This window comes from Orycteropus afer, unplaced genomic scaffold, assembly GCF_000298275.1.
Source record: "Orycteropus afer afer isolate SDZICR_OR568_19922 unplaced genomic scaffold, OryAfe1.0 scaffold00890, whole genome shotgun sequence".
NCBI classification, from domain to species: Eukaryota; Metazoa; Chordata; class Mammalia; order Tubulidentata; family Orycteropodidae; genus Orycteropus; species Orycteropus afer.
Window position 1 is genome coordinate 256,045 of NW_006922477.1, and position 14,686 is coordinate 270,730.

The window sequence follows — 14,686 nt, forward strand, 5'->3', positions numbered from 1 at the left end:
TAATGACAGACACATAGACCAATGGAATAGAATTGAGTACCTAGAAATAGATCCATCTACCTATGGTCAGCTGAGCTTTGACAAAGGACCAAAATCCATTAAATGGGGAAGAGAATGTTTTAACAAATGGAGCTGGCAAAACTGGAGATCCATTTGCAGAAAAATGAAACAAGATCTGTACTTCATGCCATACACAAAAATTAACTCAAGGTGAATCAAAGACTTAAATGTGAGACCTAAAACTATAGAGTTCCTCAAGGAAAAACTGGGGGCAAATTTAGGGGCCCTAATATATGGTGTAAATAGACTATCAAGCATAACCCAAAATGCATAAACAGCAAAAGAAAAACTAGAAGAATGGGACCTTCAAAAAATTATTATTATTATTATTATTATTATTATTATTATTTTGTGCTTTCAAAGACTTCTCCAAAAGAGTCAAAACAGAACCTACAGTTTGGGGAAAATATTTGTCAATGACATATTTGATAAGGGACTTATCTCTAGAATTTATAGAAAACTCCAACACCTCAATAAGAAAAAGACAAATAATCCAATTAAAAAATGGGCAGAAGAAATGAATAGACACTTCACTAAGGAGGATAGTTAGGTAGCCAGGAAACATATGAAGAAATGTTCACTATCATTAGCCGTTAGAAAGATGCAAGTCAAAACAACAATGAGATATCATCCAGCTCCAGCACTAGTAGCAAAGTTCAACAAGACAGAAAACAGCAAAAGGTGGTGAGGATGTGGAGAGATCAGGAATCTTATACACTGCTGTTGGGACTGTAAAATGGTACGACCACTATGGAAAGCAGTGTGGCAAGTCCTTATAAAGTTGGAATTAGAAATACCATTTGACCCAGTCATTCCATTACTAGGTATATATCCTAAAGAAGTGAGAGCTGTGACAAGAACAGACAAAGGCACACTCATGTTCATCGCAGCACTGTTTACAATAGCTAAAAGATGGAAAAAAGTTACGTGTCCATCAACTGAGGCATTGACAACCAATCTTTGGTACATACACACAGTGGAATACTATGCAACCCTAAAGAATAATGTAGAATCTGCAAGCCACCACATAATGTGGATGAACTTGGAGGACATTATGCTGAGTGAAATAAGTCAATCACAGAAGGACAAATATTGTATTAGTCCATTATTGTAAAAGTCAAGGAAAGGTTTATCTATGGAGGAAAATTTTCTTTTGTTGGTTACCAGGGATAGGAAGGGAGGGTCAGGAACATTGTTTGATAGATATAGATAAGTATTGATTTGGGTGAAGAGAAGGGAAATGTACCAAATGTGAATGATCAACATGTTGGCATTGAGGAAGAGAAAGACATAGAAAGGTACATGTGAGGTACAAACAACAAAGATGAACCATTTTGCACATACAGTACTGTGTTGTCAGTGAAGGCAAACACGGGTATATGGTTAGATGGATGGGTGGACAAGCTGAATTCTAAAGTTTGTCTATGAAGCAGGGAGTGTACCCAAGATCATGTATAGGGTTGGCAGACAATGGTCCTTTAAGTATATTTGTATGATCTGAATTCCCAGGTGTATAGTAGAACTGACAAAGGACAAGGTTGTAGTCACTTATTGGTCACAGCCAGCTACCCAGAGGGAATGAGTAGTTGAGCCTTTGGGCTTGGGACTATAGTCACAGGGGACATCAAGCTCAGTTGGCATAACATACTACACAAAACATTGTCGCACCTCCTACTTTGGCGAGTAGTGACTGGGATCTTTAAAGCTTGCAAGCAGCCATCTAGATGCAATGATGGGTCTCTCCTTGTCCAGAACAAATAAGAATGAAGAAAACCAAAAATTCATGGAAACCATTATTCCTAGCAACTGGTACACCATGTGATTCGCAACCTGTACGACTATGAGACCAGAAGAACTCGATACTGCCTGGCTACCACTGTCAACCACTTGGATCCGGATCTATGTAGGAGATCCTGAATGGAGAGGGAGAACAATGTGGAACAAAACTCAAAATCATTTGGAAAAAGGGGGGGGGGAGCAAGTTTTCCGGTCTGATAGCACCTGGTGGAACCACTGAGACTATGGCCCCTAGCTGCCCTTCAGGTTTGAATTGATCCCACACCTGTGGCTTCTAGCCAAACAAAAGAGAGGCATAGGAGTTGAATATTTACCTGAGATAGATACAATCCTTGGAAAGAACAATCATGGGAGAAAGAAGGGCTGTTTATGCACAGGGAGACAGCTCAGGGGGTGAGGGTGCATGGAGGGATGAACACAGGGAAGAGGTAACTGTTTGGAGGATGTGGGAGGGGAGCTGTTGCATTGTGGTCAATTTCGTGAGACAAAGTATATGTGAACTGCTGTGTGGAAAGTGAATTTTCTCTATAAATTATCACCCAAATCACAATTAAAAAAAAAAAAAAAAGAATCACCTGTCATGGAAAAAGAACAAGCAATTGAACTATCTGAGAAGGAATTTGGAAGGTATATATATATGTAGGACTCTCCGAGAGCTCAAGGAAACCACAAACAGAATCAGCAAGAAGACATATAGTACCCTGGAAGAATTCAGGAAAATCATTCAGTAACAAAATAAATACACAATTAGAACTCATACAAAAACAGCAGTTAGAAACCCAAAAGATGAGCACCAAAATTACAGAGACAGAAAACACAGTGAAAGGACAAAAGAATAGACTAGAAGTGGCTGAAGAATACATTTCCCAACTGAAAAACAAATCCCTTGACAACAGCATGTATGAAGAAAAATCAGAACAAAGATTTAAGAGAAATGAAGAGAATATAAGATGACATGAAAAGAAGCAACATAGACCTCATTGGAATTCCAGATCAAGAGGAGGCAACAACAGCAACAAAAATTGTGGAAGACTTGCTAACAGAAATTTTCCCATATATCATGAAGGAAATGAGGAATTCTTGTGGCATAGTGTTTAAGGCATTTGACTGCTAACCAGAATGCTGTCAGTTCAAACCAACCAGCCACTCCTTGGTAGGAATATTGGGCAGTCTACTTCTGTAGAGATACTGCCTCAGAAACCCAAGGTGAGATCACTATGAGTCTGAAATGACTTGACGGCAGTGAGTTTGGTTCTTTGAGATCACAAAGGAAGAGTTCTGTCCAAGGAGCTCAATGAACCCCATAAAGGATAGATCTCAAGAGAATGTCACCAAAACATCTTAATCAGACTCTCTAAAATCAAAGACAAAGAAAGAAACATGGGAGCAGCTCAGGGAAAATAAAATGTCACTTACAATGGACAGCCAATAAGACTAAGTTCTGATTTCTCAGGAGAAATCATGCAGGCAAGAAGTGAATGGGATGGCATATATAAAACCTTAAAGGAAAAGAATTTTCAAGCAAGAATATTTATCCAGCTAAATTGTCCCTCAAATATGAGGGTGAAATCAAGACATTCTTAAACAGAAATTAAGGGAATTTGTGAAAACCACACCAACTCTACAAGAAATGCTAAATGGAATCCTTCCAATAGAGTGCCTACAACAGAGAACAATAAATCTGGACACCTGACATCACCATTTAGGAACCAAACCAGAAATAGATGCTCAAAATAAGCTCATAAAATAATGTAGAGAGAAATAAGGGAGTCAGTCTGCAGACAACACCAACAACAAAGCAAATAGAGGGAATAAAAGTTCTAACTACAAAACTTCCAAATGGAGAGGGAGACAGGACAATGTCTTTATAGAAATGACTGTTTCAAACTTACGGAGATAAGAACTTACTCAGGGTAACCAGAAAGAAAATTAACAATCCCCCTAAGCAAACTCAGAAAGAAGAAAAACACATACGCTTACTAAGCAAAAAACTAACAAAAATGAAGAAAAGAGAAGAAACATTTGGTAACAAATTGAGCTCAGCACCCAAAAAAAATTTGGAACAAGGAAATCAAAAACAAAAAACACAGTGAAATGACAGCAGTCGATGCATACTTCTCACTAATTACACTCATTGTGAATATACTAAATGCACCAGTCAAGAGAAAGTGAGTAGCAGATTGGGTATGAAAGAAGACCAATCAATATGGTGCCTACAAGAGACTCACCTTAGACACAAAGATAAAAACAAATTAAATATTAAAGGGTGCGAAAAAATATATACCAAGGTAATGACAACCAAAAAAGAGCAGGAGTGGTAATATTAGTTTCTGATAAAATAGGCTTAAAGATGAAAAAACAACATAAGGGGCAAAGAAGGACATTATACAGTGCTAAAAGGATCAACTGACCAAGAAGATATCATCATAATTAATATCTGTGCAGTCAATGAGTGTGCTCCAAAATACATAAAGCAAATATTAAGTGAATTGAAAGAAAAAATAAATAACTGTATAACAGTAGTGGGGGACTTTAACACACCACTTTCAAAGAAAAAAAAAAAATGGGGAAAAAACTCAAGAAAGATACAGAAGAACTCAAGAACACAACCAATTTAACCGTGTAGACCTATACAGAGCACTGTACCCAACAAAAGCACAATTCACATTCTTCTCCAGTGCACATGGATGATTCTCCAGAATAGACCATATGTTAAGACACAAAACAAACCTCAATAAATTAAAAAACATTGAAATACTACAAAGCATCCTCTCTAATCACAGTGCTATAAAATTAGAAATTAATAATAGGAAGATCAAGGAAAAATAGCAAATAAGTGGAAACTTTATAATACACTGCTCAAAAACTACTGGACAACAGAAGAAATAAAGTATGAAATCAAAAAATTCCTATAAACAAAGGAGAAAAAAGATGCAACTTCCCAAAACCTTTTGGATACGCTAAAAGCAATATTCAGAGATCAATTTATACCAATAAATGCACACATCAACAAAGAGAAAATAAACAAAATCAACACTCTAACTCAACAACTCCAACAATAGAAAAGGAGCAACAAAAGAAACCTACAGTATCCAGAAGCAAGGAAATAATAAAGATCAGGGAAAAAAAAAAAAAAAGAGAGAGAGAGAGAGAGAAATTCAACAAAACAAAAAACTAGTTCTTTGAAAAGATTTATAAAATTGACAAACCACTGGCAAATCTAAGAAAAGAAAGAGAAGATGGAAATAACATGAATAATAAATGAAAAGGGCCATATCACAACAGAATCAACTGAAATAAAAATGATAACAGAATATTATGAAGAACTGTACTCCCACAGATTCAAGAACCTAAAGAGATGGACATGTTTCTAGAAACACAAGACTTACCTAAACTATCCCAGTTGGAGACTGAATACTTGAACAGTTCCATTAAAAAAAAAGAAGAAGAAGAAATTTAGCAGGTCATAAAAACCTTCCCACAAAAAAAAGTCCTGGCCCAGATGGCATCACTGGAGAATTTTTCCAAACATTCAAGGAAAAGTTGACACCTATACTACTCAAACTACTCCAGAACATAGAAAAAGATGGAATACTCCCTAATTCATTTTATGAAGCAAGCATAACACTGATACTAAAATCAAGGAAAGACACCACTAAAAAGGAAAACTATAGACCAGTATTCCTATGAGTATAGACACAAAATCTTCAACAAAATCCTAGCCAACAGAATTTGACAACATATCGAAAGAATAATACATCATGACCAAGTGGGATTCGCACCAGGTATGCAAGATGATTCAACATCAGAAAAACAATCAATGTAATCCACCACATAAATAAAACAATAGAAAAGAACCATATGATCATATGAATTGATACAGAAAAGGCATTTGATAAAATCCAACACCAATTCCTGTTCAGAACTCTCAGCAAAATAGAGATAGAAGGAAAAATCCTCAACACAATAAAGGGCATATATGCTAAGCCTACAACCAAAATTCCTGTTAACGGAGAAAGCATTTCCCTTGTGTGAATGGGAACCAGAAAAGGATGCCCCTATCACCAGTTCTATTTAATATTTTATTGGAAGTCTTAGCTAGAGCAATAAAGCAAGAAAGAGAAATAAAAGGCATACAAATTGGTAAAGAGGAAGTAAAACTATCCCTATTTCCAGATGATGTGATCCTATACTTAGAAAACCCAAGAGACTTCACACTCACACACACAAAAAAAAACCTACTGAAACTAATAGAAAAGTTCAGCAAAGTGGTTGGATACAAGGTCAACATACAAAAATCTATTGGATTCCTCTACATCAGCAAAGAGGCCTCTGAGATGGAAATAAAGCAATGCCATTACAACAGCTACCAAAAAGATAACATATTTAGAAATAAATCTTACCAGAGACGTAGAAGACCTATACAAAGAAAACTACAAAACACTGTTGTTGTTGTTATGTGCCGTCGAGTCGGACCCAACTCATAGCGACCCCTCCTTGGGTTTCCGAGGCAGTATCACTACGGAAGTAGGATTGCCCAACCTTCCTTCCGAGGAGTGGCTGGTGGGTTTGAACCGCCAGCCTTCTGGTTAGCAGTCAAGTGCCTTAGCCACTATGCTACCAGAGCTCCCAAACACTACTACAAGAAAATACAAGGGATCTAAATAAATGGCAGCATCTGCCTTGTTCCTATATACCAACAACAACCAAAAAAAAAAAAAAGACTGCTGTCGAGTCAGATCTGACTCATAGTGACCCCTACTTGGGTTTCCAAGGCAATATCACTATGAAAGTAGATTGCACAATCTTCCTTCTAAGGAGTGGCTGGTGGGCTTGAATCGCCAGCCTTCTGGTTAGCAGTCAGATGCCTTAGGCACTATGCCACCAGAGCTCTCTGCTCATGTGTAGGAAAAGTTGATATTGTGAAAATGTCAATATTGCCCAAAGCAATATACACATTCATTGTAATTCCAATCCACATACCATCAACATTTTTAAGGATATTGAGGAAACAATTATTAATTTCATATGGAAAGGAAAGAAACCTCAGATAAGCAAAGCACTACTGAAGAGGAAAAAGTAAGAGGTCTCACACTCCCAGACGTCAAAACCTACTATACAGTCACAGTAGTTAAAACAGCATGGTATTAGTACAGTGATAGACCAGTGGAACAAAATCGAAAACCCAGAAATAGACCCGTTCATCTATTGACAGCTGATCTTTGACAAAGGACCAAAACCCATTAAATGGGGACAGATACCTGCTTTAACAAATGGTGCTGGCAAAATTGGATATCCACTTGCAAAAAAATGAAACAAGATCCATACCTGACCACATACACAAAAACTAACTCAATTTGGATCAAAGACTTAAATGTAAAAAAAACCCCGGAAGTATAAAGCTCATCAAAGATAAAATAGGGACAAATCTTGGGGCCCTAATTTATAACATAAATAGACTATGAAGTATAACCCAAAATGCATAGGCAGGGGAAGAGAGCTAGATGACTGGGTCCTTTTGAAAATTAAATTATAATGTGCATTGAAAGATTTCTCCAGAAGAGTGAAAAGAGTACCTACAGACTGTGAAAAAATATTTGGCTATGACATATTTGACAAAGGACTTATCTCCAAAATTTACAGAAAATTCCAACACCTCAACACCAAAAAGACAATGCAGTTCAAAAATGGGTAAGGGACATGAACAGACACTTCACTAAAGACGATATATTGGTGGCCAAGAAACATATGAGGAATTCCTCATGATAACTAGCCATTAGAGAGATTCAAATCAAAACAGCAATGAAATATCATCTCATTGCAGCAATAATAGCAAAGTTCAACAAGACAGAAAATAACAAAAGTTGCTGAGGCTGTGGAGATTTTGGAACTCTCATATGCTGCTGGGACAGCAAATGGTAAAACTATTCTGGAAAATAGTATGGCATTTCCTTAAAAAACTGAAAATAGAAATACCATTTGATCCAGCATTTCCATTATTAGGACTATATCCTAAAGAGGTGAGAGACAGAACATGAACAGACATATGCACACCCATGTTCATCAGCGCACAATTCACTATAACAAAGAGATTGAAACCACCTGAATGTCCATCAATAGGTGAGTGGATAACCAAATTATGGTACATCCACACAATGGAATACTATGCTACATTAAAGATTAATGAAAAATATGTGCGTCATCTCACAACATGGGTGAATTTTGAGGACATTATACTGGATGAAGGACAAATACTGTATGAGCCCATTATTGTAAAAAATCATGGAAAAGTTTACTTAGGAAAGGATATTCACTTTGTTGGTTACTGGGGGTGGGAGGGAAATTTTCAGACTACTTGTGTGTTACATGTTGATTTTGGTGAAGGGAGGGATGGTATGGAAAGAGTCTGTGACCAATGTGGTGGCATTGGAGAAAGGAAGGACAGTGTAACATACACATAGGATATAGACAACAGAGGCAAATTATAGTATATATGCACAATACTGCATTACTACTAACACCAAACACCAGGCTACACATAAATGCATGGACAAGTGAAAAGATCAGATAGGGGTTGGTGAACAGGAATATACCCTAGACCAAGGATAGATTTAGCTGAAGATAATCTTGCATATGCACATGTGCTACAAAATTAGCCACACCCATTACAGAAGCAACAGAAAACAGAGTTGGAGTAACCTCTCAGAGGCAACCAAACACCTTGAGAGTGAGAATCACCAGGCCTGCTGACTCAGGACCATAGTCTCAGGAGACACCAAGCTCAATTGGCACAACATAGTACATAAAAATCTTGTTCCACAACATATTTTGGTGAGTAGCAACTGGGGTCTTAAAAGCTTTCAAGCAGCCATCTAAGATGCAACTATTGGTCTCCTCTCATCTGAAGCAGACTGAAGAAAATCAAAGGCATCTGGAAATAATTAGTCCAAGAATATGATGGACCCCAAGACTAGAAGAGCTAGCTAGTGCCCAGCTGCCAATGCCAACCACTCAGGAAGGGATCAAAACTGGAGATCCTGGATAGAGTGGGGAGAAAAATATGGAACAAAATTCAGAAACACAAAAATGACCAGAATTATTGGTCATATGGAGTCTGGTGGAAGGAATTCCCAAGACTATGGCCCTGGGTTACCTTTTGGGCCTAGAGTTGGACTCACTCCCAACAGTACTCTCAGCCCAACAGTAGAAAGACCTACATGCAGAACACCTACCCTAAGGCTATGCTCCCACATACTCTAGGGAAATACACCCTTTAGAGCAATAGGCCATGGTGCACCCGAGGGGCAGGATTCACATAGCATGAAAACTGGTCAGACAGGAGTGCTTAGTTAAGAAGGGCACATCCAGGGAGTAGCCACAGGGAAGGTAGGGGAGGAGAGTTTGTCATGGTCAGTGATGGTAATCGAGGCATGAAATCAAATGTACACAAACTGCTGAATGTAAAACAAATTTTGCTCTGTAAATTTGCACCAAAGGCACAATAAAACAAAAAATGAAAAAGAAAACAAATATCATCACAACTGGACCAATAAGAAGCACCTTGATAAATGGAGAAAAGACTGAAGTTGTCAAACATATACTTGGATCCACAGTCAACATCCATGGAAGCAGCAGTCAAGAAATCAAATGATATATTGCATTGGGAAAATCTGCAGTGAAGTACCTCTTTAAAGTGAGTCACTCTGAAGACTGAGGTGCACCTGGCCTAAGCCATGGTATAGTATCTTCAAATGCATGTGAGACCTGGACAGTGAATAAGGAAGACTGAAGAAGAATTGATGTTTTTGAATTGTTTTGTTGGCAAAGAATATTGTAGGTGCCATTGACTATTAGAAGAATGAACAAATCTGGGAAGAAGTACAACCCGAAAGTTCTTTAGAAGTAAGAATGGCCAGACTTCATCTCTCATATTTTGGTCATGTTGTAAGAAGGGATCGGTCCCCGAAGAGAAGGATATGATACTGGGTAAAGTGGAGGGTCAGCAAAAAAGGGTAAGACCCTTAACAAGTTGGATTGACACAGTGCCTACAACAATGGGCTCATGTGTGGCAACAATTGTGAGGATGGTGGAGGACTGGGCAGTGTTTTATTTTCTTGTACATAGGGTCACTATTAATTGTGACCAAGTTGGCGGCACCTAACAGCAACAGGTCTAGAAGCAAAAATAGGTGGTGAGTGTTTGTCCTTGGGACATTCAGCAATGTCTAGCAAGCAACTCTCTCTCAAGTGACACCTCAGAAAATGCTTCACACAGGACTCCTCAGACATATCTGGGTTTATATCATCAGATACTCGGAAGGAAGGTTGGGCAATCTATTTCTGAAGTGATAACGCATCGGAAACCCAAAGAGGGGTCGCTATGAGTCAGGTCTGACTCGACTCAACGGCACATAACAACATCATCATCAGATAGGGTTGGGAGGGCTGATTTTACTGGCAAGGGATTTCATAAACAAAGCTGGGTTACTCTCTTCAGATGGGTGAGGAAGGACTGGTTCTCCTGGCAGGAGTGATTCAACAGAATTTAGAGGCTGAATGTCCTTGTTGTTATGTGTTGTCGACTCAGACCCGACTCATAGCGACCCCTCCTTGGGATTCCAAGGCAGTATCACTACAGAAGTAGATTGCCCAACCTTCCTTCCAAGGAATGGCTGGTGGATTTGAACCACCAGCCTTCTGGTTAGCAGTCAAGTGCTTTAGGCACTATGCTACCAGAGCTCCTGAATGTCCTTGGCTTTACCTATATCTGCCCACATTTCTCCATCCCAGTTTTCAAGATCTCATTTCTTCCCATTCACTGCCCTCACTTTAACTTTAGACACCTTTCAGGTTTGAGGATTCAATTGACATTGTAATTCAACAACTGTTAGGAAAGACTCTGGGTTTGGTTTTCAGCATTATCAGCTCTTTATTTATGTGAAATAAGGCTTCTTCCCTCCAGGTAACAATTTTCAGGTCCTTAATGTGGTGCTTGACCTGGGTCTTTGAAGCCCTGAGCTCATCATTTTCTTTCTCTACTATGTATAGCTAAAGTAGGAGTGACCAGCCAGCTTCATTATATTTGTCATTTAACAAAAATCTTGAAAGTTATTAAATACACAGTCACCCAGAGCCTTGTCTGTCACAAATACTGCATCCAGTAGTGGAGATGTTTTGCATATCTTTATTGCCACATAATGCCACGGATGAGCAATGCCCTATTTATGGGAAATAAGAGTAATTAGTGCCTTTCAATCTAGCTACACTTAAGAACCAATTCAGAAAACATCCTTAAGATTTTTGTTCCTATAGAATAACTCTAATACCACTCATCTGTCAATTTGTCATACTGTGCTGGTTTGCATGTTACTGTGAGGCTGGAGGCTATGCTACCAGTATTTCAAATATATTTTGCCATATTTATTTAATCTGTATGCTGAGCAAACAATACAAGAAGCTGGACTATATGAAGAACATGACATCGAGATTGGAGGAAGACTCATTAACAACATGCAATGTGCAGAGGACACAACTTTGCTTGTTGAAAGTAAAGATAACTTGAAGCACTTACTGATGAAGATTAAAGACTTAAAAAGTCTTTAGAGTTAAAGTCTTCAGTATAGATTACACCTCAACATAAAGAAAATGAAGATCCTCATAACTGGACCAATAAGCAACATCATGATAAGTGGAGAAAAGATTGAAGTTGTCCAAGATTTCATATTTCTTGGATCCACAATCAACACCAATGGAAACAACAGTCAAGACATCAGACGGCGTATTGCATTTGGCAAGTCTGCTGCAAAAGACCTCTTTGAAGTGCTGAAGAGCAAAGATGTCTCTTTGAAGACTAAGGTCTCCTAACCTAATCCATGGTATTTTCAATCACCTCTTATGAATGTGAAAACTGGACAATGAATAAGGAAGACTGAAGAAGAGTTGATGCTTTTGAGTTGTGTTGGTGAAGAATACTGAAAGTGGACTGCCAGAAGAACTAACAAATCTGTCCTGGGAGAAGTGTAGCTGGAGTGTTCCTTGGAAGCGAGAATGACCAGACTTAATCTCACCTACTTTGGTCACATTGTCGGAAGGGACCATTCCCTGGAGAAGGATGTCATACTTGGTAAAGTGGAGGGTCAATGAAAAGGGCCCTCAATAAGATGGAGTGACACAGTGACTTGATCAACAGTGGGCTCAAGTAGAGCAAGGATTGTGAGGCTGGCACAGGACCAGGCAGTGTTTCATTCTGTTGTACATAGGGTCGCTATGAGTCAAAACTGACTTGATAGTACCTAACAACAACAGCAACAGAATCATTCTTTGTACCAAATGTTTAGTCTGGGTTCTCTACAGGAGCAAATAAGTGAAATTGTATATATAATTCAGCTTGTATAATAATAATAATAATAATATATATCTTTTGCCATACTTATTCAATCTTATATATATATATCATCCTTATTCATATATATATATATTTGTTGTTATGTGCCGTCGAGTCAGCCCCGACTCATAGAGACCCCTCCTTGGGTTTCCGAGGCAGTTATCACTACGGAAGTAGGATTGCCCAACCTTCCTTCAGAGGAGTGGCTTTCATATATATATGAAAGAGAACTCACACAATTGTGGGGCCTGACAAGTGCCAAATCTTTGCATCCAGTGGCAAACTGGAGACCTCTCCTGGCTCACAGCTCACAGTGTTTTGGATCTGGTGAATCCAAGAACTGCACATCAGGCAGCAGGCTGGAGACTTATGCTGGCTTCCATCAGAACTGGAGGTCAGACAGCAAGAAGAGTACAGGTCAAGAGAGAGAGTGAGCTTCACCAGAGCAACCACTTATATAATAGATATAAGCAACAACCCCAAGGCAATTCCCCTTTTAACTGATTGGCTGTGCACATCAAATTACAAAATGGAAGGTAAATACATTATGGAAGAATACATACCACACCACTGAAGATCACAGCCTAGTCAAGTTGACAGAACATTAACCAGCACAGTTCTCCCAACCAAAATAGCAGCCCCCTCCTGTTTCCTGCTTAGATTCTCTTAGCATTTTCCCCACCTGCCATATCACATTTGCTTCTCGTTAGTTTCCTGCTGTTATTCTGACTCGTGGCAGTGGGTTTGGTTTGGTTTGGTTAAAATATATGCTACACAGCACAGAAACTGTGTTCACTGTTGCTTCTCCAGTGCTAGAGGATTGCCTGGCATGCAGGGGCACTTAGTGACCATGTGTTCAACAAGTGAATATGGTGTTGACTAAGCCCCATGCTTGGATCCCTGTGCCCTTGTATTTTGAACAAAGTTCATGCCAAAGTTAGCATTTACCCTCACTCACATCTTTGAAACCGTGTGCTCGCATCCCAGGCAGCATGGGGGACCGTGCCACAAGGAGTGCTAGGTGATGGCACAGGGCAGTAGACTATATTAGATGAACCAAACATAGTTGGCATTCTTGGCAATTTCAGTTTTGCATTGCACTGCCTTTCTGAAAACTTGGTTTTTTCTTTTAGGTTTTCATTTCAGGTTAAAATAATTCTCACATTGCCCTTAAATTTTCTCCATAATATAGTTCATCACATTCTCAATTTCCTGTCTTACTTGAGAGTAACAAGAATTGTCATTGCATACAGTAGTTGAGTCATTATCTGCAAGAACCTAAAAGCATGATTTTGACAAATGTGGAAGAATGGGGGTTGGGGTGGCAAGCATTCCTGCATTAGACTTACAGTAAAGTGTGACTCTTTCCCTTGTCTAGCTTGAAAAGAACACAAAGTCCAATTTGCTGCTCAAGGAGCTTTATGTGGAGAATGCACACCTAATGAAAGCCCTACAGATGACTGAACAGAAGCAAAGAGGGACTGAAAAAAATAACCTCATCTTGGAAGAAAAAATCAGAGCTCTCAACAAATTAATCAGTAAGATTGTTCCAGCATCTCTCTCTGTGTAAAGACTGCTTGTTTTCCTGGAATTCATTGTGAAAAGAATCTCTTAAAACTAAGCCATTGTGATGCCATGATTTTCTGTGGCTCATTGGCCATGCATCCTCAAGAATACGAGGAGTGAGTATAACAAACATTCAGTCTTTTCTAGATGCTAAGGAAATATTCCTATTGGGCAAAATCACATTTTTATAAAATTCTCAGTTTTGCCACTCACTGGTGAAACATTATGGAGACTGTCAGCAAGGAATGACAAAGTTAATTCCAATGTTGTCCTTTTGACTTTGACTGCAAAAGTTAAAATGGAAAATTAGAAATCTGCACAGCTTTGCAATTCTTTTTTTAAAAATATTTTTCATTATTGTTGAGAATATATACAGCAAAACATACACCACTCAACTGTTTCCACATGTACAATTTACTGACATTGATTACATTCTTTGAGTTGTGCAACAAGTCACACCCTTCTTTTCTGAATAGTACCACCTGCATTAACATAATGTCACTGCCGCCGAAGGACAGTGAGTCCAGTCTTTCAAGTTGCTGAACTGTTGCTTGGTTTTAAGATTACTTCAGGGGATATTTTTGGTTTAAGTTTTAAAAAATTTCTCAGGGCAATTGTTTCAAGGGTTCTTCTACTTTTCATGGCTCCAGAAAGTCTAGAGTCCATGAGAAGTTGAAATTCTGTTCTGCGTTTCCCCTTTTTGATCAGAATTGTTCTATGGAATCTCTTATCAAAATGTTCAGTAATGGTAACAGGGCACCATCCAGTTCTTCTTGTCACATCAAAGAAGGCAGTTGTTCATGGAGGTAATTAGCCATACATTCCATATTATCTTCCTATTCCTGATAACCTTTTCCTCTATTGCTCCAGGTGAGCAGA

The 14,686-nt window shown here is 38.6% G+C and overlaps 1 protein-coding gene across 1 annotated transcript in view; it reads left to right on the plus strand.

Annotated features, from left to right (window-relative positions):
* Positions 1–13,811, plus strand: part of NINL (ninein like) — a gene marked incomplete at its 5' end in the record, with an annotated part of 227,849 nt that extends 214,038 nt beyond the window's left edge. The window contains 1 exon segment of the mRNA XM_007958241.1: positions 13,620–13,811. Coding sequence (XP_007956432.1) covers positions 13,620–13,811 — 192 coding nt within the window.
* Positions 13,812–14,686: the final 875 nt, after the last annotated feature.